Genomic DNA, 27,727 nt, shown 5'->3' on the forward strand with positions numbered 1-27,727 from the left:
TGCTGTTGACTGTCTGAGTTGGTAGTTCCTTGATTGGAGTATTGTTTACTGCTTGATTGTTAGTCTAATACTAATCCTGATGTTAATCCTTGTTTATCTGGGTGTTGGTTGCAAATGAGGAGTTATTTTGCTTTTTTCTTTCTCTTTTTAGCTTTTTGATGGTCTCTTTTGAACAGTGTAAATGTTGTTCATCTCTATCTTACACCTATCTAGGCTGATATGTGCTGAAGTATCCTACAGAGTTTTTTTATCTCCCAACATACAACATGACACTTAGTAATATTTTATCTGATTGAGTTTTAGGTTTTCGTGTTACTTTTACTGCTCCGATTTTGTAATAATGAGTGGAAGACCAAGAGTGTATTAACTGGAAAATTCAAAAGCCATAATATCCAATGAAAGCTTTAGAGGAAGTCACCTGATTGCTTATGTGTACATATAAAGGCATATATAAGAAGTAAAGATCTAGCTTTACAGACAAAGTGGAATCATGAGGTTCATTCATACAATTCTAGGGCTTCTTTTTACACATCTGGACATTTTTATCGCACATTCCTTTGACAGGTAGATATTTCTCATTGTGATTATTTCCTGAAAGCAAAGTTACTGGTTTTAATAGCTTCTTGACTGTATGTAAGCATATAGGCAAGTATTAGATGCAATCCAGCATAGCATTGCTATGAAGCATCAGATGAAGAAAGGAAGTAAATGGGACAAAATGTGACTTAGTTTGATGGCAATGTTTTTTTTAACTATGCTTTACTTTTATTGAAGTGACAAAGTATTTCAAGTGAAACTTGAAAATGAAAATCAGCTAAATGTCTTGAAGGACCTGGCATCTACAATACAGGTGAGGAGTCTTTTTAACTATATGCACCATATCTTTTTTCATAATATTCCATATAGCTTTTGCAAATTTTTAAAAAAATGCTTCAATTATGTAAATATGTTTTCAATGCATAATGAGAGGCAAATGAAGACAAGCCATTTCTGGTAGTTTAGTTTATACAATCTCTATACATATTATAAGTGCAGACTTATTTTAGTTTAAACTACTGTCCAAATATTTATATGGCTACTTTAATGTAAACTCTTGCAGTAAAACTGTACCTCCGAACATAAATTGCTTGAAACTTTTTGGTATTTGATTGTTTTGATCTTGATGATGATAAGATGATTGCCAGATATGAAGTTACATTGCATGTTAACAATAAATACTGTACATTGTAAAATATTTACATCAAATACTTGAAGATGTAAATGTTTAAATATTGGTGATTATTTATTTATTTATTATTTGGATTTGTATGCCGCCCCTCTCCGAAGACTTGGGGCGGCTCACAAGTGAAAAACAGTCCAATACATAATCCAATCAACTAAAATATTCAAAAATTTAAAAAACCCCATATACTAACATACACACACACAAGCATACCATGTATAAATTCAACGTGCCCAGGGGGAGATGTTTAGTTTCCCCATGCCTGACGGCAAAGGTGGGTTTTGAGGAGTTTACGGAAGGCAGGAAGAGTAGGGGCAGTTCTGATCTCCGGGGGGAGTTGGTTCCAGAGAGTCGGTGCCGCCACAGAGAAGGCTCTCCCCCTGGGGCCCGCCAACCAACATTATTATTTTAGAAGATATTTATTTATTAATTGTACTTCTATGCCACCCCTCTACGAGGACTGAAATCTATAAAATAAAAAACAGTACATGATGGCATCCCTTTAATGCAACTATTTTGTAGCTTCATTCAATGGCCTCATATTATCAATGGATATTCTTTTCCTCAAAGCTACTTTTTCCTGATGAGTAATCCTCAGTTACAGTGTTAATTGGTATTCTGACCACCAGTTTATTCATTCAACCTATCATAGCTTTAAACAGTCACTGAACAAGTAGTCATTAATTGAGACTACAGTTACTTTTGCTTTGCTACACATACACAGGAAGTCATAAGGATAATGAATTTGTTTGCACAAAAAATAAAATAGGATGACTCTATTAGGTAGAGTGAACTGCTGTGGATTATGGCAGTAAAGTTTTGAAACTCATCACCTCGAGGTTCGATTACTGCAATGCTCTCTACATGGGGATACCTCTGAAAAGTGTTCGGAAACTTCAGATCGTGCAGAACCCAGCCGCGAGAGCCATCGTGGGGCTTCCTAGATTCACCCACGTTTCTACAACACTCCGTGGCCTGCATTGGCTGCCGATCAGTTTCCGGTCACAATTCAAAGTGTTGGTTATGACCTTTAAAGCCCTGCATGGCATTGGACCAGAGTACCTCTGGAACTGCCTGCTACCACACAAATCCCAGCGACCGATAAGGTCCCAAAGAGTTGGCCTTCTCTGGGTTCCGTCGACCAAACAATGTCGTTTGGCGGGCCCCAGGGGAAGAGCCTTCTCTGTGGCAGCCCTGGCCCTCTGGAATCAACTCCCCCCGGAGATTAGAACTGTCCCCACACTTCTTGTCTTTCATAAATTACTCAAGACCCATCTATACCGCAAGGCATGGGGGAGTTGAGACACCTTTCCCCCAGGCTTTTTAATATATATGTTTGGGTATGTATATGTTGTTTGCTTTTTTAAATATGATAGGGTTTTATGTGCTTTTTAAAATTAGATTTGTTTTCGCTGGAATATTGTTTTTATTATTGTTGTGAGCCGCCCCGAGGCTTCAGAGAGGGGCGGCATACAAATCTAATAAATTGAATTGAATTGAATTGAATTCTGGTATCTCCTGGTTGAGGAAAATGGAAAATCTGTATCATTAATGCTGATGTTATACTCAATTAACCTGGAGAGGGCCAGTTATTAGAAAACAATATCCTATTCTGGCTCCCATAAAAGTGTCATCTATCTTGGACGACAAGAAAGGTACTTGTGATAAAAATATTTTTGCTACATGATTCTTCTTTTCTGCTCACATTCTTAAAAATAAACTTACCATATCATCCCCTCCCGCCTAGCTTGACTTTTGGCGTCCACATTCAGTTCAACAAGTTCTTATTGGAAAAGAATTGGAGTTTGGAGTCAGCTCAGACCAGACAAACTTTGTTCAAAAGATTCTGGAACAAAATCAAATCCAAAACAGGTTTGTGGTTCACAATTCAGATTCATGAGAATATATGATATAAATAATAATCACCAATTGAATTAATGAAATCCAAATAGAATTAAACAAATTTCTTTAAAAGACAGAAGGAAGGAGACAGAGATGAAGAGCAAATACATGTCAATTAATTAATGACAATTTAAATCAATCTAAAAGAACTACCAGTGTAATGCAGAGTATGCAGCTTACTCAAGAGCTGCACTTTAAAAGTAGGTGGGGCCAAAGGCCATTTTTTATTAGAATTCAGGGGCTTCCAAGTTTAAAACATTTATTTTGCGCTTAATTTTCCTCTTAAACTTATTTATTTATTTATTTATTTATCCGTTCGTTCGTTTATTTGTTTGTTTGTTTGTTTGTTTGTTTATTTATTTATTTTGTCCAATACACAATGAGGGTTTTAGTGGGTATATATCTATATACACATAGTAAAATACATGATGACGGTTATAGAGAAGATACTCATAGTAAAATATATCTAAGAAATACAGTGATCCCCCGGTTATTGCGTTCCCGACCATTGCGAACAGGCTAATTTGCGATTTTTCAACCCGGAAGTCAAAACACCATCTGCGCATGCGTGCCCTTTTTTCTATGGGCACGCATGCGTAGATGGCGCCGGGCAGATCAGCTGCTGGGCGGCTTCCCCGGGTCTTCCCCCTCTTGCTGGCGGGAGGGCGAGCGGCGGGCATCAGCGAGGAGTTTCCCCACCGCCCACGCAAACTCCTCGCTGCCGCTCGCCCGCCCACGCCGTTCGCTCCCCTCTTGCTGGCGGGAGGGCGAGAAGCCCTCCCCAGCACCCGCTCGCCCGCCCTTCGCCGCTCGCCCGCCCTTCGCCCGGCCACCCGCTGTTCGCTCGCTGCTCGCCCGGCCACCCGGGTTCGGGGGGGTGCTGGCAAGCCGCCCATGCCGGCGGCGACGTTTTAAAACAGCCGCGCGGCTTTCCAATGAGTCCCGAAGACAAACGCGGAAGTTTGACGTTTGTCTTCGGGACTCATTGGAAAGCCGCGCGGCTGTTTTAAAACGTCGCCGCCGGCATGGGCGGCTTCCTAGCAGCCCTCCAAACCCGGGTTGGGGGTCCGGGGGGTGCTGGCAAGCCGCCCATGCCGACGGCTATGTTTTAAAACAGCCGCGCGGCTTTCCAATGAGTCCCGAAGACAAACGCGGAAGTTTGACGTTTGTTTTCGGGACTCATTGGAAAGCCGCGCGGCTGTTTTAAAACGTCGCTGCCGGCATGGGCGGCTTGCCAGCACCCCCCGGACCCGCAACCCGGGTTTGGGGGGCTGCTAGGAAGCCCCCATGCCGGCGGCGACGTTTTAAAACAGCCACGCGGCTTTCCAATGAGTCCCCTTCCCAGGAACCCCAATCTTCGGCTCCTCGCTAGCGCCGCAGAAGTAAAAACACCATCTGCGCATGCGCAGATGGTGTTTTTACTTCCGCAGCGCTACTTCGCGAAAACCCGCTCGTTGCGGGGTGTCCTGGAACGGAACCCTCGCAATGATCGGGGGATCACTGTAATAGAAAAGAAGGTACAGTAATAGAATATATCAATGAAAGAATAGAAGAAGAGATATAGGAATAGAAGAAAGGTATAGGAGATATAGGAGAGCAATAGGACGGGACGGAAGGCACTCTAGTGCACTTGTACTCGCCCCTTAGTGACCTGTTAGGAATCTGGATAGGTCAACCGTAGATAATCTAAGGGTAAAGTGTTGGGGGTTTGGGGATGACACAGGCAGGACGTTGCAGCATATGATCTTATGGGCAATACTTAGATCTTATTTAAGGCGTCTTAGTTCTAAACTTTCTAGGCCCAGGATTGAAAGGCTAGTCTCATAGGGTATTCTATTTCGAGTGGAGGAGTGAAGGGCTCTTCTGGTGAAGTATCTTTGGATATTTTCAAGGTTGTTAATGTCTGAAATAGGATATGGGTTACAAACAGATGAGCTGTATTCGAGGATGGGTCTGGCAAAAGTTTTGTAAACTCTGGTAAGTAGTGTGAGATTGCCAGAGCAGAAGCTACGTAGAATTAGGTTTACAACTCTTGAAGCCTTCTTGGCTGTATTGTTGCATTGGGCTTTGGCACTTAAATATTTTGTTATTAGTATACCAAGGTCTTTAACCAAGTGGGGATTATCTTTAAAATTTATGAACAAACAAAAAGATATGTGGTAAATAGGATTGATAGTCTTAGTTTAATCCAGTTTCTAAAAGAGTATACTGTGCTACATCTACATCTACAATATTATGTACATACAGTGGTACCTCTACTTAAGAACTTAATTCGTTCCATGACCAGATTCTTAATAGAAAAGTTCTTAAGTAGAAGCAATTTTTCCCATAGGAATCAATGTAAAGGCAAATAATGCATGCAAACCCATTAGGAAAGAAATGAAAGCTCAGAGTTTGGGTGGGAGGAGGAGGAGGAAGAAGAAGAGGACAGTCACTGCCGAAGGAAGAATCTGAGGTGAGGGGAATAAAAAAAATCCAAAACTTTAAGGCTTAAAAAAAAAAGAGGGACCCTGAGCCGAGTTGATCTGGCTGGGGTGAAGTGCCGCCTTTTGCCTTTCCGCACCCAGATGCTCCGGGAGGCAACCTTGCACTGGATGTAGGGGAGGCAGCACAAGGGAGTCACCACAGCGAAGTGGTTTATTTCCTGTCCAAGCACCCAGAGAAAGGAAAACGCTCCGTTCGCTCTGGGCTGCCAAAGCCTCCTTAAGCGCCACCGAAAGGCTCTTCTGGCAGCCCAGATGGCCAGGATTAAAGGGGGAATGGCAGGAAACTGGCCGGGCCTTCATGCCGTTCTCAAATTTCTTGGGAAATTTTCCCGGGCTCGGGTTCTTAAGTAGAAAATGGTTCTTAAGAAGAGGCAAAATAAATCTTGAACACCCGGTTCTTATCTAGAAAAGTTCTTAAGTAGAGGTACCACTGTATGTCATGACCTTTAAAGCCCTACATGGCAATGGACCAGATTACCTCCGGAACTGCCTGCTACCGCACGAATCCCAGCGACCGATAAGGTCCCACAGAGTTGGCCTTCTCCGGGTCCCGTCGACTAAACAATGTCATTTGGCGGGCCCCAGGGGAAGAGCTTTTTCCGTGGCAGCCCCGGCCCTATGAAACCAACTCCCCCCAGAGATTAGAACTGCCCCCACCCTCTCTGTCTTTCGTAAACTACTCAAGACTCATTTATACCGCCAGGCATGGGGGAGTTGAGATAGCTCTTCCCCCTAGGCCATTACAAGTTATGCATGGTATGTCTGTGTGTATGTTTGGTTTTATAATAGGGGTTTTTAGTTGTTTTTTATTATTGGATTGTACATGTTGTGTTTATTATTGTTGTTAGCCGCCCCGAGTCTGCGGAGAGGGGCGGCATACAAATCCAATAAATTATTATTATTATTATTATTATTATTATTATTATTATTATTATATACATACATCAGTGCCACTTTTCTTAAATAAAAGGTAATCAGGACAAAATTATATTTCTCTATTAAATCTTTCTGCTTGATTCTCAGTCTTTTCCCTGTATAAACATAAAGTTTGACATGTTTTCTTTTCTAAACAACTATATCCCACTTCTCTTACTACTGTTCCTTCAATAATATATCAATTCAACTCCCTGACTATCTCTTGTGATGTAGTATTGCAATAACTACAGATTTTAACATCCAGAGACATTAAAAGCAGTGGGAGTTCCTCCACTGATTTCATCTAAATATCATTTCTATTTAATGAGGGCAATCCAATAGAAAACAGAAAAATAGGAAGTTAGCAAACAGTAAATGATACTTAAGCAGGCTTTCATTCTTCAGTTATTTTGCTAAACTGGAGAATATATTTATAATAGAAGTAGCTAACTTATGTCGTCATGACTATGTATGTGTGCTTTCTAGATATCACAGGATCAGTTATTCATTTCTGCCCTTATCAAACTACTCTACTTAAACAGAGGTAAAGTATTAAGGAATACATAAAGTAATATTGTATTTCTGATGCACTTATTAATATGACTGCCCATGAGTCTGCGGAGAGGGGCGGCATACAAATCCAATAAATTATTATTATTAAATTATTATTATTATTATTATTATTATTATTATTATTATTATTGATAACCTCCGCATAATTCTCAGTTTAAAAACCGATTTCAGAAAGGCTTACCATATTACTGTATTTTAAACTAAGTCTTTTCTTTCCATTTGTACATATAAAATAATCTGTTCACCAGGATCCACATATTCTGATGACACATAAAACTTTTTATGACCCATCAATCATTTATTTATTTTAAGAATGTATACATTAAAGTAGTTATGAATTTTGGGGCTGACTGTCTTCTGAGTCCAAGAAATATAGTTCTTCCCTTGGCTGGTCCATTTGGATCAAATACCAAGACTACTGATTGGTCTATCTTTCTCTGAAATCTCATCAGTGCTTCATTGATGTCAGCAGGGGTGGGCTGCTAGCCGAAATGCTAAGTTGGGCTCACCGCGGTGGCTCATGAGCGCTAGCGGGGTCAGCGAATTTTGCTTCTGCACCTCTGAAGATAACAAAATGGCGCACGGAGCCGCAGGTGCGCCTGTTTTTCAGCAAGGTTTTTTTTTTTTTGCTTCCATGCATGCCAAAACACGGGCGCACCTGCAGCTCCGTGTGCGATTTTGCTACCTACACAGGTACAAAAGCAAAATCACGCTGGCCCCGCTAGCACTCACAAGCCGCGGTGGTGTTCCAGCTAGCAGCCCACCCTTGGATGTCAGCCATGAGATTTATAAATTGTACACGGATGCAAAAATGAATTTTCAAATGAGTTGTCTAAATACAGAATGGGCGCAATTTGAAAAAAGTAAACTATTAATCTGGCAATATAAATATTTAAATGCAAGCAAAAAGTAACCTAGTGCTTCGAAGCAGTGTTTTGAAGCAACTGCCCAGCAGCTATTTGACATCATAAGCAGGGGTGGGCAGCAGGCAGGACAGGGTGGAACTCAGTTCCACCAGCAGAAATGAAGATGCATGTGCAGCTCCAGCTGATTGGCAGCTGTCAATTCCTGGATTACTGGTATCGGCTCGGCTCTCCTTTTTTTCCTCTGCTGCTGCTGCTGCATCTGGACTCCTTGCTTTTTTCCCTTTCCCCCTTCCTGGCCTCGGATGAGCTTCCCTCTCTCCTGCCTTGCTCTTCTCCAGCCTCACGTGGCCACCTCCCACCTGAGCTGCAAGCAGAAGGCATGGGTGGAAGCAGCGCTGGCAGCATTTATGCTTCTGGTAGCACCCATTTGCCTAGCTACCCAACCTGAGGCGGAGGGGTGACCCAGGAAGGAGAGCTTGGGAAACACAAAGCAAATTGTCACCCCAGCGAGCCACACTGGTAAGGTTGTAAGTTGAGGACTTAACAGTTCACTTGAACGATGATGATTGTTCAAACCACTCCCACCTGATCACATGGCCAGAAAGCCACTCCTACCCAGTCACATGACCATTAAGCCACACCCACAAAATAAGCCACACCCACAGTGTGGCAGTAAAGTTTTGGCTGCCCATTACTGATCATAAGGAATGGAATGGCTTGGGGGTTGCTTCACTTAGGGGTAAGATACAATGCAGTCCTTGCCAATCACTGGATCAATCCTGTCTTCAGATACATTAGGATGGCAACCATACTGTCTTTATTTATTTATTGGATTTGTATGCCGCCCCTCTCCGTAGATCATTTAATTGTGGATACAAATCTACTTTTTAAAAATTCCCTTTGATATCTTTTTTCCTATAAATTTACAGATTAATGTAAGCAAAACACGGGGGGGGGGCAGTCCACTTGTTTATAATATAAGTTTTAACAAAGCAAAAGAGAGAGGAAGAAATAATACTTTTTAATGTAGGTATGTGAGCCTGTAGGGTAGACATAAGCCAAACAAATCCTAAGCAAAAAAAATTCATGGAAAGCAAGATTATATATTTAATCTAATTATGTTTCCTATTACAGAATTTTATTCCACAATCTACAAAATGAAATTGAGAAGCAATTGGATGGAGGGAAACGTTTCCGTAAGAAATACTTCTACACACGATATAATGAATGGGAAAAGGTATTGTGCACTAAAAGAAACTTTTTTTAAAAAAATAACAAAACATATTCTAACCCTTTGGGATTCTCTTAATTCTATTATTATGTGATCCTCTTAGATCGCTGCATGGACTGGAAGAATGGCCAAAAAACATGCCAAACTAATCTCCAGGATTGAGATTGGAAAGACTTATGAGGAACGGCCCATGTATGTCCTTCAGGTAAAAGTGGCAGTATAATTCAAGGTTTTAATGAATGTGTACATTTACAGCCAATGCATAATGAGAAAGTAAATTAACAAATAGTTGTAGTATTGAGCTGCATTAGTTGACACCATGTTTAATTGGTCTACAATGGAAAGTATGAGTAAACCTACTCTAGTTCATTCAATGTCATTAAAAAAAACAGTCCATCAAATGTTTGTTTTAAAATGTAGTAAATTTTATTACACAACTTTCTCAGAATACAATTTTATATGTCTGGTTCCCTAAAATCAACAATTTTCACTGAGAATTTCAATAAAAGCTAGAAGTAAGCAAATGAAAGGAAATGCAAATTAATTCTAACACCATAAACCGATCTATTATTATGCAAAGTAAACATAAGAAAGTTGTAAAAACTCAATTTTCCCTGGAAACAGGTTGGAAAACAGAGTAACCAAAAGAAAGCTATATTTATGGACTGCGGTATTCATGCACGAGAGTGGATTTCACCAGCCTTTTGCCAATGGTTTGTAAAGGAGGTTAGTAAAATATGCTTAATCAACACTGTCATTAACACAGTAATAGATTCTCCCTAGAGCAGTGATGACAAACCTTATTTGGATCGCATGCCAAAAGGGTGTGTGGGACTGTGCTGGTATGCGTATTGTGATAAGTATTAGGATGAGTATAAGTATTGTGATGTTTCCGATATTCTCAGTTTATTGAAAATTGTTTTATTTTAATATGCATGCCTTTTTCTGTTACAGGCTGTCACGACTTATGGAAGAGACAAGAACATGACACTACTCTTAGACAACATAATTTTCTATGTTCTCCCAGTGTTCAACATTGATGGTTATGTCTGGACATGGACCAAAGTACTATTCATCTTTATTCCTTTCTAGAAAACACTTTTTTTTTTTTGCTAAAATGAATTATGGGGACAGTAGAAATTTTCAAGGGATGATTTTTCACTATCATACCAGTGTGTTAGAATATCTGTAAAGGTTATATGTGTTCTAACACACACAAAAAATGAAATTCATCACAGAGAAATATGCCCTTTCTCTGGTGTTCTTTTTCCTACCATAATTAATATTAAAGGCATAGCTTCTTATTCGTGTAATCCTTTCCTTAACTAAAGACAGCAAAAAGTCATAAGTTAGGGCTTCATTAGTCTTCAGATCAGTTAATTACTTGCAAGGATTTAAAAAATGCAACATGCAAATTAAAGCTATCTGATATTTTACAGATTATAGCTCCCTTCCTCATACAGAACAGGAAGAAATCCATCAGAAATTACAGTGTATTATAAGCAGCATATAGGAGTATTAGTCTCCTCTCATATGAGTACATCTTCGAATTACTCAAATGTCATCCTTATTTGGATGTCAGCACAGCAGGACAGTAGGATTATACTTTCTAAGACCACTGACAAACAACAACTCAGATTTAAATGTAATAAATGTAGTGTGTAAGCAGTTCCAAAAGTTAATGTATGTGTATTTATTTTTACTCAAAGATATAAATGAAAGGTAACTTAGATGTTATACTACTGATAGGCAATGCAAAAAACCATGTCTGCAAGTGGTATGTAGCACTGTAGTCCTTCAACCCATTTACATTAGTTGTTCATAGTTTGCAAATAAATTGATAATTCGTTCAGAAGCAGAATGAAAAATCAGAAAGAAAAATATGAAATAATGGACTTCAATCACTTTTGCCTTGCAGGACCGCATGTGGAGAAAGAACCGTTCCAATAACTCTGACAGTGATTGCATCGGCACTGACCTGAACAGGAATTTCAAAGCTGCTTGGGGCAGTAAGTAGAATGTAAGATATGTAAGAAAAGAGAAGGTTGTGATTTCCTTAAATCTCACAAGCAAATATCAATCCCCGAATAACTTGAAAGAAGCAACAACTTCTGCAAGGTGGTCAAGGTAACACAAATGTTGAAAGCAGCACCATGCTGATGCAGCAGAACAGGGATGGACTCCTGCCCCCATGGGCATGGGCGCAGTGGAGGTAGTAAGCTTATACACTATTTATTAAATACTTAATAGGTTTTTTTTACTGTCCTTCCTTCTCTAGTATCTTAGTAGGATCCTTAATTACTTTTAAAATAGGAAATAATTAAATAGTATGTTTTTACTCATAAACGCTTTAATCATTATCTAGAACTGAACTTTTATAGCAAATAAAGAAAATTGAGCTACTTTCCCAATCTGTTATCATGCTGAACCTTAAGAACCTTGGGGGTTCAGTACAAAACCTTAAAATGTTACTGTGCTCCACAACAAACAATGTTGTCTATCATTTGTCCTTTTTGTGGCTATTCAAATAATGTGACTTAATCAACTGAAAAAGAGTCCAAGCACCTATTTGAAAACTTATCTTGGTTGGTAAGCCACTCCACCCAGTCACATGACCTTTAAGCCACTCCTGGTCACATGATTGTCAAGCCACTCCCGCCTGGTCATATGGCCGGCAAGCAACACTCACAAAATAAGCCACGCCCTCAGCGTGGCAGTAAAACTTTTGGCAGTCCATCATTGCCTTAGATGTACAGTATGTATATCTTCACCAGGCTTTAGAGCCTCTCTAAGCATTTTACGGAGTGAGCATATCGTCCCCACAGATCTGGGTCCCCATTGTACCAACCTTGGAAAGATGGAAGGCTTGAGTCATTGAGACTTTAACAACTGAACTGCTGACAATTAGCAGTCAGCAGAAGTAGCCTGCAGTACTGCATTCTAACCACTGCGCCACCATAGCTCATGATGTTGTGCGCTGAAATTTTATGAAAAAGTTCACATGAGACATTTGGACAAAGAGAACAGAAATGTTTATTCTCTCTGGGTATACCCAAAATTATTTGCAAAGTGTGGTACTCTTCATAAAGAAGAGACACTGACAGAAGCTAAAGAGCAGATTAATAAACTATTACAAAACCTCCCAATCCTATGCTGGTAATCTAGCGTGGTGGGTTACAACCTATCATAGAGGCACACAGAATTCCTGCCTAAATATGGTCTACATCCTGTTTCCTTTCTCATATATTAATATTAGATTTGTGATAAATTGTTTTTTGTTATTGTTGTGAGCTGCCCCGAGTCTGCGGAGAGGGACGGCATACAAATCTTATAAATAAGTAAGTAAGTAAGTAAGTAAGTAAGTAAGTAAGTAAGTAAGTAAATAAATAAACAAATAAACAAACAAACAAACAAATAAAAGATGAATAGTACCTTATATGATTTATCATATGCCCTATGAATTGGGTAACTGTCCCTTCCACAAGAGCAACAGACACTTATCAGCAAACACTTATCTCCTTGAAACAGAATTTAAACAACAGACACAAAACTTAAAAACAGGAAACTTATCTTATTAAAACAGATTTTAAACAGCAGACATTTATCTTCTGAAAACAGAATTTAAACAACAGACATTGATCTTCCGGAAACAAAACAAAACTATTTTATACACAATGTATTTTTCCTTCAATGTCACAAATACAGACAAAAGGGGTGGAGCTATTTTAGTCATTTTGGGATAAAACTGATAGATTCTGAGACCACTTCAGCATGGAAATCAATTAGTTTTCCCTAATGTACTGGATTAATGTATAGGCCGCATAGCAGAATCAGGAACCATCTCTAGGTTAGACAAGAACTAGTGCCAATTTATGAGAAATATTAAAGTATTAAATAATTGGGATGTGTCAATCTTTTTTTCCAAAAAGCTGTATCTGATAAACAAAGAATTATGCCTATAAAACTAGGGTTCTCAAACTATATAGATTGATAATTGACCAATATTTCAAGGCTTTCATTATCTTGCTATCACAAATTCAATGGAATTTTTACATAAAGGACATATTAGGAATATCCATCCTTTGCATCAGTATTGGGAAGAAATACAAATAGCTTTCATATGAGCAACTCTTCTTAATATTTTTCCTTGCAGTAGACGAATACGATGAGTTGCATGACCCTTGTGAATCGATATACTGTGGTTCTTCAGCTGAATCTGAGCCGGAAACAAAGGCAGTCACAAACTTTATTCGTGCACACATTGCTTCTATCAAAGGATATATAACCTTCCACGCCTATTCTCAGATGCTACTTTTTCCTTATGGCTATACAGAAGAAGAAGCACCTACTCATGACAAACTGGTATGTAGAAAAAAGGGAGGTTTTTATCAGTCTACAACAAAAGTAAATAGCCTTAGCACCGCATGCAATCTCCAAAACTCTTCTGGGAACTTAAAAAAAGAAGCAACTAGATAAGCTAAGCATTGTGAATATCAGTAGGGCATTTTCTTGCTATTTCAAGGTTAAAAATAAATTAAAACCCTGAAACAGGCTCAAGGACATGTTTTAAAAATTAAAGACAAAGAAAATACACACCTCTCACACCCTCCTTGCCTCCTCTCAAATTTTAAAATGACTCCCAGCCATCCCAAAAGTTTCTGCTTGCCTTTTTTATTTGTTTATTTAATGTTAAGTGTTTAACCACATTTTCCCATTTGCTTTTAATTTGTTTTATTTATATTTCATATGTCTAGACCAGCGTTTCCCAACCGGTGTGCCGCGGCACACTAGTGTGCCGCGAGACACCGGCAGGTGTGCCGTGGCGCTCCTAGGAAGCTCCAGCTGGGCGGGGCGCTGCCGGTGCTGGACCGCCGTATCCGGCGTTCTCCTGCTGGGCCCCAAAGAAGGAAGGCGGGAAAAAGGAGGCAGGGGCAGGGAGGTGCGGCAGTAGGAGTAAAGGGAGCCGCGGCTGCCCCTGCCTCCCCACGGTCCCTCCAGCCAAACGCGCCCCTGGCTTCTCCGCCCTGCTCCATTGCCCGCCCGATCCGCCCACTCTCCTCTTCCTCCGCCGCCGCCGCCGCCTCCTGCCTTGGGGCAAGCAATCCGGGAGTCCGGGACTGTGTGGCTTTGCGCCATGAAGAGAAAACGGCCGACTTTTCCCTGCTGCCGTTTTCTCTTCATGGCGCAAAGCCACACAGTCCCGGACTCCCGGATCGCTCGCTTCTCCGGCCAGCGCGGCGCTTTCCTGGGCAGATGGCTTTGGTGACCGGAGAAGCGAGCGGCGGCGGCGGAGGAGAGTGGGCAGATCAGGCGGGCAATGGAGCAGGGCGGAGAAGCCAGGGGCGCGTTTGGCCGGAGAAGTGTGCGATCCGGGAGTCCGGGACTGTGTGGCTTTCGGCCAGGCTAACTGGAGGTGGCGCGAGGCCGGGCGCTGGGGAAGTCTGGGAGGGCAAGGAGGCTGATGGCTGCTGCGCACTCCACTCTCTCTCCGGCTCTCTCTCGTTCTTTCTTTTTCTCTCTGTTGCTGGCGTGGTGAACGAGAGAGAAAGAGAGAGAGAGAAAAAGGAGGGGAGAGAGAATGAGAGAGAAAGAAAGCAAGAGAAAGAGAGGGAAAGAAAGCAAGAGAGAAAGAGAAAGAAAGGGGGAAAGGAGGGAGAGGGAAAGACATAGAGGGAGGGAAGGAGGGAGAGAGAAAGTGAGCAAAAAAGAGAGGAAGAAAGAAAGAGGGATGGAGAGAAAGAAGGGAAGGAAGGAAGAGAGAGAAAGAGGGAGGGAGAAATAGAGTGAAATGGAGGAAGAGATATTTTTTTTGTCCAAACTTTTCTTTAGGCCCCCCCCCCACCCCACCCCATTCAGTGTTCCCCAGAATTTTGAAAACATGAATAATGTGCCGCGGCTCAAAAAAGGTTGGGAAACACTGGTCTAGACCACCTATCTCCTTCAAGGAGGAGCTCTGGGCAGTGTAAATATAATATATAAAGCAGCATATAAAGTGAACAGTAAAACATTATAATTAATTTGAATTAAACATTTTAAAATTATAAGATTATAACATAAATGTTAAAGAAATTTTTTAAAATATGGCTATTTAATGAGGGTTCTCATGGCACCAACCAACCCCACAATTGCATGGTCCTTTGTGCCCCCCCCCCTCCATACAAGGCAGCAGAGCCAAATTTGCCCCTTTACAGAAGGCCAGGAATATGGGGGCCAGCCTCACTTCTAGGGAAAAGATATTCCATAATGCAGGGGCAGGGGCAGAGAAGGCTCTGTTTCTAAACCCCACCAGTCAAAATCCTTTGCCTGATGGGATCCCTAACATCTTACATAATTAACATACTTACATACATAACATCTGTAACATCTCTAAACAAGTGAGATAGACTGATGTTTATTTATTTGTATTATTTTATTTTATTCATTTGTCAATCAAGTACAGGATAGTAGTTTAGATAAGTAATGATAAAAAAAGTAGTTTAGATAAGTTATGATTAAAAAAGACAATAGGACAGTAGGACAGAGACGGTAGGCACAATGGTGTGCTTATGCACGTCCCTTACAGACCTCTTAGAAAAGGGGAGAATTCAATTGTAGACAATCTAAGGTTGAAGATTTTGGGGTTTGGGAAAAAACAACAGTCAAGTAGTGAATTCCAGGCATTGATCATTCTATTGCTGAAGTTGTATTTTCTGCAGTCTAGTTTGGAGCGGTTTAATTTAGTTTGAATCTATGATAGGGTGAAGCCAGTTTCATAGGTAGCCTGTCCCAGTAATGGGCGGCCAAAATTTTTAATGCCACAATGTGGGTGTGGCTTATTTTGTGGGTGTGGCTTAGTGGTCATGTGACTGGGTAGGAGTGGCTTGCCAGCCCTGTGATCAGGTGGGAGTGGCTTGAATGATCATTGTTCAAGTGAACTGTTAAGTCCTCGACTTACAACCTTACCAGTGTCACTCTCTGGGGTGACAATTTGCTTCGTGTTTCCCATGCTCTCCTTCCTGGCTCCCCACCCCCCGGCCTCAGGTTGGGTAGGTAGGCGAACGGCTGCTGCCAGAAGCATAAATGCTACCAGCGCCGCTTCCACCCATGCCTTCTGCTTGCAACTCAGGCGAGAGGTGGCCACATGAGGCTGGAGGGGAGCGGGGCAGGAGAGAGGGAAGCTCGTCCGATGCCAGGAAAAAGGAAGGAGGAAAAAAGCCAGGAGCGCAGAAGCAGCAGCAGGGGGGGAAAGGAGAGCCAAACCGAGACCAATAATCCAGGAAGTGACAGCCGCCAATCAGCTGGAAATGCGCGCACATCTTCATTTCCAACAGTGGAACTGCATTCCACCCCATGCTGCCTGCTGCCTGCTGCCTACCCCTGGCCTGTACACGTGTCACATAGGGCTTTATAGGTGATTACTAATACCTTGAATTTGATCTGGATTTTGGAAGCAAACTGGCACCCAGTGCAGTTTTCAGAGAGACAGGATGTTATATTTGCGCTCTTCTTTGGTCACCCATTACAAGCAGGACTTTTTTCATGTAATAAGTCACACACAGACACACACACACACACACACACACACACACACACACACACACACATATATATATATATATATATATATATATATCACATGTTTTTGCTGAATTTTCAAAATTAAGGGAGACTAGGATAGTGCTATTTCGGGCTTGTTCTGGCCTCATCAGCTAGCCATACCTTTACTGGGATTTTTATAGAGAGAGAGAGAGCGAACAAGGACAGAAGCAACAGTCTGAAGATGACGAATGGGACCTCGTCGAAACGTCGCCAGAAATTTCTGAATCCTACACGGGAAGAAACCCGAATATGCCAAGACCGTCATAGCTATATATATGTTTTCGTAGATTTTCACGGGTACAGGTATGACGGTCTTGGCATATTCGGGTTTATTCCCGTGTAGGATTCAGATATTTCCGGCAACGTTTCGACGAGTTCCCACTCGTCATCTTCAGGCTGGTGCTTCTGTCCTTGTTCCAGGGCGAACACAGCGAGACCTGAGCTGCCTTCCCTCTATAAATACTGGTGGGTGGGTGTAGTTTGATGGCTCAGCAATTGCCTGCTGTATAGAAACTTCCTGGTGAGTCAGTGGGGTAACACCTGGGGTCTTTGATGCAACTGAGGTATGCTGATTAGTTAATGTTTGTGGATTGGGGGTATAATATTTATATTTATTGGGTATAACGAGCCCCCCCACCCCAAATCCGCCACCCCTCCCCACCCCTGTCTCGCGCACTGGAGTCATGTACTGGGCATTACTGTCGGATGGTCCCTCCCCTCAAGTGTCTCCCCCTCCTCCAGGCCCCTCTTTTATACCCACTATTTTAAATGCTTCGGAAGAGAACCGATTGTAGAATGCCCCCCCACACCCTTTAAAAGAGGGGGGGCTCTCATATCCAGGGGTGAAGGCGGCTTGGGTGAGCTTTGCACTGGGGCTCCGGGTGGCCCGCGGCTCCTGCCCCACTTGAATAAAAATTGAATAAATAAATAAATAATATTTATATTTATTTATATATGTGTGTGTGTGTGTGTGTGTATATATACATATATATGTATAAAAAAAACCTGGCATATTAAGAATGAAACAGACTTTCCCTAAGAGACGTTCCCAACCCCCATCCGTTAAACAGTTTTCCCAAATTACACATTTTAATGCAATTTTTGACCTATGAGCTATTTCAAGACACAGATCAGGGAACTTTGTGAATAATCACAGAAGAACCCAAGATCTGCCAAGATCATACCATTTTATAGTTCCTCATCCATCTTCTCTGCCTGCCTGCCTGTTTGCTTGCTGAGAGAGAAATAGCACATGGATAAGAAACTGGAGAAGGAGAAGAATCAGAAGCAACTTCTACCGCAGGCCAAAAAGCCTTGAAATTGGCAGCAGGCCCATTCTGAAGCATAGGCCTTGGCAGGCGCCCAACAATGCCAATCTTGACACCATCCAGCCCCAGAAAAAGACTCGTAAAAGCCACTCTCTGTCCTCCCAATCAGTATGTACAATCACAAAGCTTCTTGCTAGTTTTTAAAATAATCTGAACTCTGGTAATCACCTCACATTCAAAATGATGGGTTTGGGGTTTTTTTGCAGAAACAATTTTGAAAGGTTTCCCTGTCCAATACAAGCAGATGCCAACAAAGATCATTTTCCATTAGTGGTGTCTAGCGAGAGAATATGAAAGTACAGAAAGTTCAGACTAAAAAAACCATTTCCTTTTATAGCCTGAAGCAGTGAGTTGTTCATTGATTATCAAAAATCCACATTCTAAATAAATCAATCAAAATGAAAGGAATAACCGGATGGTTATTGCTTATCTACTACATTTAGATTGCATCCCTGGATTCATATGTAATCAATAACTGAAGGTGCAGTTGGGAGGTGATCTGGGATGGATTGGTGATAATTATTTGACTATAAATAAAAATGCCTTCTTGGCTATGGTTCATAAGAAGAAAAGCAAAAGGATTCAAATAAATCAACAAGAACTTGTAACAAAATTGTTCTCACTGGAAAGGAACACGCCACCACCTGAAAACAACAAGCAGTAGTCAAAAGGGTTCTGATCATTTACCATAATTAGTGATGAATAGAACAAAACAGAACACATCACACAAAACGCAATACAGTGATACCTTGTCTTACAAACTTAATTGGTTCTGGGACGAGGTTCTTAAGGTGAAAAGTTTGTAAGATGAAACAATGTTTCCCATAGGAATCAATGGAAAAGCGATTAATGCGTGCAAGCCCAAAATTCACCCCTTTTGCCAGCCGTTTTTGCGCTGTTGGGATTCTCCTGAGGATCCCCTCCATAGGAAACCCCACCTCCAGACTTCTGTGTCTTGCGATGCTGCAGGGGAATCCAAGCATCGCAAAAACAAGCGCTTCGCTGGCAACGGAAGTCCGGGAGGCGGGGTTTCCCAGCAAAGGGAGCATCAGGGGAATTCCAGCAGTACAAAAACAAGTGCTTTGCTGGCAACGGAAGTCCAGAGGCGGGGCATCCCAGTGGCAGCGGTGGGTTTGTAAGGTGAAAATAGTTTGTAAGAAGAGGCAAAAAAATCTTAAACCCTGGGTTTGTATCTCGAAAAGTTTATACGACGAGGTGTATCACTGTACAATGCAATGCATAATTATTCAATTTATTTTATTTAGTCAAGTACGTATTGGTAGTATACAAGAAATAGCACTGTTTATATACATGATATTGGTACTAATGAGAAACAGGGACGGTAGGCATGCTGGTGCACTTATGCACACCTCTTACTGACCTCTTAGGAATCGGGTGAGGTGAACAGTAGATAGTCTAAGGGTAAAATTTTGGGGTTTTGGTGAGGAAACATTAGAGTCCAATAGTGAGTTCCATGCATTAACAACTCGGTTGCTGAAGTCATATTTTCTACAGAGTTTGGAGTGGTTTACTTTGAGTTTGTATCTATTACGTGCTCGTGTATTGTTTTGGTTGAAGCTGAAGTAGTCATTGACAGGAAGGACGTTGTAACAGATTATTTTATGTGCTATGCTTAGGTCATGTGTAAGGCAATGAAGCTCCAAGCTTTCTAAGCCTAAGATCTCAAGTCTGGTTGCATAAGTACTCTGTTGCGAGTAGAGGAGTGAAGGATTCTTCTAAGTAAAGTATCTCTAGACGCTTCTCATAAAGTATCTCTGGATTCTTCTCATAAAGTACCTCTGGATGCTTTCTAATGAATTTATGTTTTTAACCCAGAATCATATTGCAGCGGTGCCTTTGATGCTCTCTGAGCTTGGTTGTTTTCTTGCAGACATTTCATGACCAAACCAGGTAACATCATCAATGCTAATGAAATTTTTATTATCACTGATGATGTTACCTACTTTGACTAGTGACACATCTGCCAGAAGACAATCAAGTTCAGAGGGCACCAAGGCCCCCTTATTTCAACCCTGAGCTACAAATATTCTCCCTTATTGGTACTCATATCACAGAAATAGATTACAGTAGTACCTCTTCTTACGAACTTAATTCATTCCATGACCAGGTTCGTAAGTAGAAAAGTTCGTAAGAAGAAGCAATTTTCCCCATAGGAATCAATGTAAAAGCAAATACTGCATGCAACCCCATCCCAAAAGTCATCCCTTTTACCTTGCGTCGCTGGGAATCCCCACCTCTGGACTTCCATTGGCAGCCGAAGCGCCTGTTCTTGCATTACTGGGATTTCCCTGAGCCTCCCCTTGCTGGGAAACCCCACCTCCAGACTTCGGTTGCCAGCCAAAGCACCCGTTCTTGTGCTGCTGGGATTCCCCTGAGCCTCCCCTCGCTACGATTCCCTTCATTTTTGCCAGCGCTGCTTTGAATCCCAGTGAGGCGAGTCTTAGGAGAATCCAAGCAACATAAGAAAGGGCGCTTCGGCTGGCAACGGAAGTCCAAAGTCTTGTGTTGCTGGGATTCCCCTGAGCCTCCCCTCGCTGAGAAACCCCACCTCCGGACTTCCGTTGCCAGCCGAAGCGCCCATTCTTGCAGTGCTGGGATTTCCCTGAGCCTCCCCTCGCTGGGATTCAAAGCAGTGCTGGCAAAAATGAAAAGAATCCCAGTGAGGGGAGCCTCAGGAGAATCCCAGCAATGCAAGAACGGGCACTTTGGCTGGCAACGGAAGTCAGGAAGTGGGGTTTCCCAGCGAGGGGAGGCGAGGGGAAATCCCAGCAACGTAGGAACAGGCACTTCGGCTGACAACGGAAGTCCAGAAGCGGGGCATCCCAGGTTCGGGTTCATAAGGTTAAAATAGTTCAGAAGAAGAGGCAAAAAAATCTTAAACACTTTTCGTATATCAAAAAGTTAGTTGGTAGAGGCGTTCGTAAGAAGGGGTACCAGTGTATATCTGTTTAAAGTTTCACATATCAATGGATTGGAAAAATGTATAGCTGATCTGCACCATTAGATAATTTAACAATCTGATTCTGTGGTGGTCTTGGTGCTTTCTGATCTTGGTTGTTTACTTGCAAGCAAACAATTCAGAAAGCATCAAAGACTCCACCATTCGACCCTGAGCGGCATGTATTCTCTCCTATTGACTCTAGGCAAAGCTTTATTTTACAAATTGCCTGTCAATGAAATTGATTTTTGGGATTTGCCACCCTAACCTATCTGTAGGGTAGCAAGTTAGAGAAGAGTGCTAAGATTAATTAGGATTTAGTTTCCCATCTCTAAAATTCATTTTTCTCCAAACTAAAGAAGATGCTACATCACCTGCCAACGTATACATAATATTAATGTTCTCTAAGCAATGTAGGCACATTTTATACAGCTTTTCATCCTAACCGAGAAATCTTCAAAACAGGGGAAAACTTAATTAATTCGGTAAAATGTGTTTAAATGTGTCAATATATAAAAATGTTCTCTCTTGGCACAAAAAAGTTGGCACCAGGCTAACTTCTTGTGTAATAGGAATTTAACCACTGAGAAATCCTCATCTTTGTAGGTTATCTTTGCACTTCTGAAGAACAAAACATGCAGAAAAAAGCCTCAGCAGATTATCTTAAAAGAACTGTTTTAGGCAGATGCAATAAAGTGCATTCTATACCTTTCATCTAAATAGACATAGAAGTTGGCATTATTTCAAATGAAAGGTCCTAGGCTTTCTATTATTAAGGATTAAAATGCATTTATGTGCATATTCCAATACACAAATGGAGAGGCATATTCAAATCCTGGCTTGCATGCAGACTATCGTTGCAGTCTCAGCAGGAGACATGGAGCGCATTAGGTATACATCTGTATGACAACACATCTCTAGATGCAGCACGAATCATTCAGCAGATTTTCATTCCAAATTGTACAGCTTGGATAGAGATAAAATTCCCAACTGTCTTTCAGCAGAAGTGGGAATCCAAATTCATTGCTTGTGGCCTCTAGTCACATCAATGCTCCATTATGTGTAATTACTTATGGACTGGGGCCAAAATCTAGGATTGTCCAAGAGCTTTAAAATCAACCAAAATTTAATTCACTTGTGATACTACGTAGGGCTCAGTTAGCAGGTGGTTAAATAGGACCTCAGATGCTTGTCATACTGGGCTAGAAGAACAAATAACAATTTCTGGCTGAATGCAAGTTTCTATGTTCCTATAAATTATCTGAAAGTAATTGGGATATCATTGAATTTGTATGTAGTTGGATTTGCCAAGAAATAAAGGAGAATCGGATTATTGATCTAATATTTCTTCTTTTCAAATACAGAATAAATTGGCTAAGGAAGCTGTGGATGCTTTACATAGCCTTTATCAAACAGAGTATATATATGGACCAATTGCAACCACAATTTGTAAGTATTTGTATACTCTGGTTCAAAATGTTTTACACTCAAAAGTCTGCACATCTGCTTTGACATGTGGGGATATTTTATTCTGTAACTTACAAATACATAAGAGTTAATGCTATAAGGCAGGAGTGTCAAACTCATGTCATCATGGCAGCATCACGTGATGTATCAAAACTTTTCCCCCTTTGCTAAACAGGGTGTGGGCGTGGCCAGCGCATGACGCGTCTGGCCCATAGGCCAGATGCTTGACAGCCCTGCTATAGGGCATTGTAGAAAGGTACAAAAATCATTCATCTTGGGCAGAAAAGGCATGCTCAGTGGGACTATGGAAAGTTCAGCCAGCAGAACCATGCTTCATACTCTACAATGGAGAGAAACTGAAGTTAACTTAGATTTTCTCATCCTTGTTTTTTCATTTATTTAACTCGACCCCACCAATTTTCTGATAGATTTCAAAGACTTTTTTAAAAAAGCTCAACCTCCAAGAGTACCATACATCTTTTTAAGATTCTTTAATTCCAGGGATAAGAAATTTGTATGGGATTCCACTGTACACATATCCTTTTTGCTCACATAAGATTTCTTTTCATTTTACTTTTTCCGTTTGTTTGTTTCCTGAAGTTAATTTTGTTTTGTCTTTGTGACTTCAAGTCAGTGTTGAGTCCTAACAATTTCCTGGACTCACCCTAGTCCTAACCCTAACCCTGAAGTTTTATTGGCAAGTTTTTAGCCCAGAAATGAGTTGCTATTGCCTTTTCGTGCTAATGACTTACCCAAAGTTACCCAGTTGGCTTTGTCTCTAAGACAAAACTAAAACTCTCATACCTTAATTACTATGGAAGTTCTTAAGCATAAAACCTATCAGGAAAGACTTAATGAACTCAATCTGTATAGTCTGAAGGACAGAAGGGAAAGTGGGGACATGATATTTAAAGGGTTAAATAAGGTTCAGGAGGGAAGTGTTTTTAATAGAAAAGTGAACACAAGAACAAGGGGGCACAATCTGAGGTTAGTCGGGGGAACGATCAGAAGCAACGTGAGAAAATATTATTTTACTGAAAATTGGAACAAATTTCCAGCAGACATGGTTGGTAAATCCACAGTAACTGAATTTAAACATGCCTGGGATAAACATATATACATCCTAAGATAAAATACAGGAAATAGTATAAGGGCAGACTAGATGGATCATTAGGTCTTTTTTTGCCGTCAATCTTCTATGTTTCTATGTTTCTATAAATATTGGGATCGGATGTAAAATTTTAGTCCATCTGATAATTTCAAATATTCAGACAGAACATGGAAAAGTTACATCCATGTATACACCTTACAGTAATCTCTCTTCCTCTAAAAATGCTTTCACGCTCACCTGACACTGTAATTCGAAGAAACTGACAGGACTATGGGTATAGTAGATGTTCTACTCTGAATTCCTTCAGCTAACCAGTAAATAAGTCTGTTGTCTTCTGGACTTACCAATTATTTTGCTACTAGCCCAGTCATTTATATCAGACCCTTTTGGAGTTACCCTGCTGTCTGTCATAATCTCTATTATCTAAGACATAGGAAATGGCCTATGCAACTCCTATATCTGTATCAAGAGACATAGAGAGTATTTGGATACCATTCCCCCAAGATTTAGTAAAATTTGGAAAAGATCCAAACTGTTAAGGGCTGATTAAATTAAATGACAGTGATTTTAAATATTTTACCTATACTTTAATGTTTCATTATTTGTATTTTAATTACTATAAGCTATCTCAAGAATTGTTAAATACAATTTCACATTTCTTTATAATCCAAATAGATCTCCTTTTTAAAAAACAAAAGAGGGAAAATGCAAAGAAACTTCAATATTAACAGAAAAAAGATGCAGTTTAAAAAAATCTAACTATATTGTGCTGATAAATATAAATGCAAGCTTATTGAGCCTTGACTACATTAAAAACAGATTGCTTCATCTTTGTAGTATAAAATACAGAGATTTTTAAAAGTAATTAATAGTCTTCTATATGACTCAAAATCAAGTAAAATTACTTTTAAAATACTCTCTGTGCTGTACTCCAGGTTCAGTGGAGGCAAAACTTTTCATGTCATTAAAAATGTGGAAAAATTGTGGCGCATTACTTTCTGGGCAATCCTCATAGTAAGAAGTATGCATGACTTCAGAATGAAAGCAGGGAATTTAAGCATAATTTTAGAAAATATGGATGAAGGCATGGATAGTTGGATGCCTTAAATAACAATACGTAATTGCCTATGCAATTAATTGTCATTCTCTTTCATTTGAACCATGGAGATCTGGTGCAAACATTTTTCTAATATCACATAGCCAGTCTTCCTACTTCGTCATTACCTTTGTCTTCTGGTTGTTTTTAATATTATTTATTTTTCAGATCCTTGTTCTGGAAGTACCATAGATTGGGCTTATGATGAAGGAATAAAATATTCATTCGGCTTTGAGCTTCGTGACAATGGCCAATACGGTTTCTTCCTGCCTGAAAGTCAGATAAAACCTACCTGTATGGAAACCATGCTGGCAGTCAAAGCAATTGCCAAGCACATTGTCAACAATACTGAGTGAACACTTGGTCACACTTCCTTACAAAAGAAATTATCTCTTCCTTGGTTGCAATTGTCTCCTTGATTCTACCTGCAATTATAGATTCTCTTTTCTGATTTTCCTATTCCATTTATATTTTGTTGCCTTTCCCTTTGATGCTTTTCAGCACTAATTAAACTTTGAAAATGCAGTTTGAAGAACAAATTTCCTGATGGATTCATTTTATTCAAGCATAAAGAAGACATTTGCTGAATAACTGTTAGCTCACTTCTTAGTGAATTCCTGGGTTTTCACTTTAATGAAGATATCTCTGATAAATCAGATGACAATTTCTCCATTGCTCTGTGTTTGAATATTTGTTGCCTGATCCAAATTTAGTGTTTTGGCTTGGCCTACTCATCTGGAACATAAACTTTTAAATCTCTGGGCACACATAGTCTGAACTATGTTACAACTACTTTCCTTTGATATTACTTGCTGTGGTTGAAGTATAGGTAGGTAGGTAGGTAGGTAGGTAGATAGATAGATAGATAGATAGATAGATAGATAGATAGATAGATAGATAGATAGATAGATAGATAGATACAGATACGGTGTGAGTGTGTATATGTGTATACACACACACACACACACATATTTGCCTTGGACGGGAAATGAACATTCGGACACCAAGCTGGGTAAAATGGGTCACTTTATTAAATATTAACAGAAAGACCTGCAGGGGTCGCTAAATGGGGCGGAGTTTCCTGAACACAACATAGTTGGGCAACTCAAATGGGCGTTACTCCATGCCTGGTCAGGGTGAGGCATGCTCCGCCTACTCCCGACCAGTAAGCCACGCCCAGCATGTGGGAGGGCTCGCCTTGCATGACCCGGAACCGGAAATGACGTAGGTGAGCCCCAAGGGCACCCCCTTCACACCTCTCTGTCCGTGGAGGAAGCATGAGTTGTGCAATGGGGGTGCCAATCATCTTACAAAAGATGCCCAAAGGAGAACACACAGTTGCTACTGATACCCTTTCCGCCCCGTTTCTGCCATATAGTGACCAAGAATATAAACATCAAATTGCTGAATCAGAACCTATTTACATACAGATGCACCCCGTAACCACAAATCCTTACCCTCGTCCAGGATGGAGTAGGCGAAAAACAATCCGTAGCAAATGTCCAAAGATTGCAAAAATTCCTACTCGGCCCCTACCAGGCGACCTATAAAAAAACATCCTGGATTGAGCGGAGGGTGGGTGGGTGTCTGTTCTGCGGCGAGCTCGGGGGGGCAAGAGAAGCCAGGGGGGGGGCAAGCAAACCCTGATAAAGGGCACACGCCCCGCCCCCTCGGCTTTCCCAGAATGCCCGAGCGGCCGCTGATTGCTCTGGGGTGTTCCCGCGCTAACGCGGGGAACGCCCCACAGCTGATGGGGGGAGCCGAGTTGCTTCCCGCCATTGGCAATTTTCGTCCAGGCGTTATTTCGCCTGGCCTCTCATATAAACACACATGCATATCAATATACACTGCTCAAAAAAAATAAAGGGAACACTTAAAAAACAGAATATAACTTCAAGTAAATCAAATTTCTGTGAAATCAAACTGTTCACTTAGGAAGCAACACTGATTGACAGTCAATTTCACATGCTGTTGTGCGCATTCAACTTTGTACAGAACAAAGTATTCAATGAGAATATTTCATTCATTCAGATCTAGGATGTGTTGAGTGTTCCCTTTATTTTTTCGGCACTATACATATAGGTATGCATACATACATACATACATACATACATACATACATACATACACACATGCACTCTCTCTCTCTCTCACACACACACACACACATATGATGTCCGTCCATCATGTTTGAAGAGGACCTTGACATCTAATGGGTTGTGGGATATATATGTGTATATACATCCATCCATCCATCCATACATCCATCCATCCATCCATCCATACATACATACATACATACATACATACATACATATATGCATACACATACATACAAAAATGGAACTGATCATCTAGACCTTTTTTTCACTCCACCCATCAGTCATTCAGCAAAACGTCTTTCTGTGAGTCAACCAGATGAAGATCCAAAGTATTACTGTCATATCATAGTTCAATGGAAGGCTGTAAAGGAAAGAGATCTCAATTCTCACAAGCTATGGATATGGCCTTATGATCCTCTCCTAAAATATCAGAATTTAGTTTGCATGTATCTGACTGTCTGTAGAGATTCTCAGTCATCCGGCTCATAGTTATCTCAAAAAAAAAAACCCGCTCACAGTCCAGTTGCCTTTTGAAAAAGCACCTTTGAGACATATATCTGTCCCAAAATACACTTTGCTGCTAAGTTTTTTCTGACAATGAAAAGAGATCTTGCAGCTATCAATTGGAAGGCACTGGAAGTCTATTCCATGTTTTCTTCCTAAACTATTTGTTTTGTACTAAGAAAAAACATGGGAAAATAAGTTAGTTACAAAGAGAAGACAATGTTGTTTGGTCTCCCCTCGGTTCAATTCTGGGAATGAGGCAAGATAATTGCATAATAACAGCACTGTCTCAAGGCATTGTATTGCTACTTAGTAATTCAGTATTAATGGGTTCACTGCATTTACATGTTCAGTTCATCACTTAATGTGCCACCATTCATTCACTTT

General features: G+C 40.8%; 1 protein-coding gene and 1 long non-coding RNA gene across 3 annotated transcripts in view; one reads left to right on the forward strand and one right to left on the reverse strand.

Annotated features, from left to right (window-relative positions):
- LOC139168070 (uncharacterized) overlaps positions 1 to 27,727 on the reverse strand; it is a 126,968-nt gene that overhangs the window by 19,752 nt on the left and 79,489 nt on the right. For both annotated transcript variants that reach the window (XR_011559226.1, XR_011559225.1), the window contains exon 4: positions 2,948 to 3,068. This is a non-coding gene — a long non-coding RNA (uncharacterized lncRNA). The remainder of the gene's footprint in view (positions 1 to 2,947; positions 3,069 to 27,727) is intronic.
- On the forward strand, positions 482 to 25,273 carry LOC139168066 (mast cell carboxypeptidase A-like). Its single transcript, XM_070753393.1, has 11 exons — positions 482 to 564; positions 775 to 850; positions 2,970 to 3,094; positions 9,099 to 9,201; positions 9,299 to 9,400; positions 9,820 to 9,921; positions 10,150 to 10,260; positions 11,114 to 11,204; positions 13,349 to 13,557; positions 22,425 to 22,509; positions 24,903 to 25,273. Exons 1-11 carry the CDS (start codon positions 491 to 493, stop codon positions 25,088 to 25,090), a joined length of 1,266 nt encoding a protein of 421 aa, XP_070609494.1. The 5' UTR covers positions 482 to 490; the 3' UTR covers positions 25,091 to 25,273.

This window comes from Erythrolamprus reginae, chromosome 5 (assembly GCF_031021105.1).
Source record: "Erythrolamprus reginae isolate rEryReg1 chromosome 5, rEryReg1.hap1, whole genome shotgun sequence".
Classification (NCBI taxonomy): domain Eukaryota; kingdom Metazoa; phylum Chordata; class Lepidosauria; order Squamata; family Dipsadidae; genus Erythrolamprus; species Erythrolamprus reginae.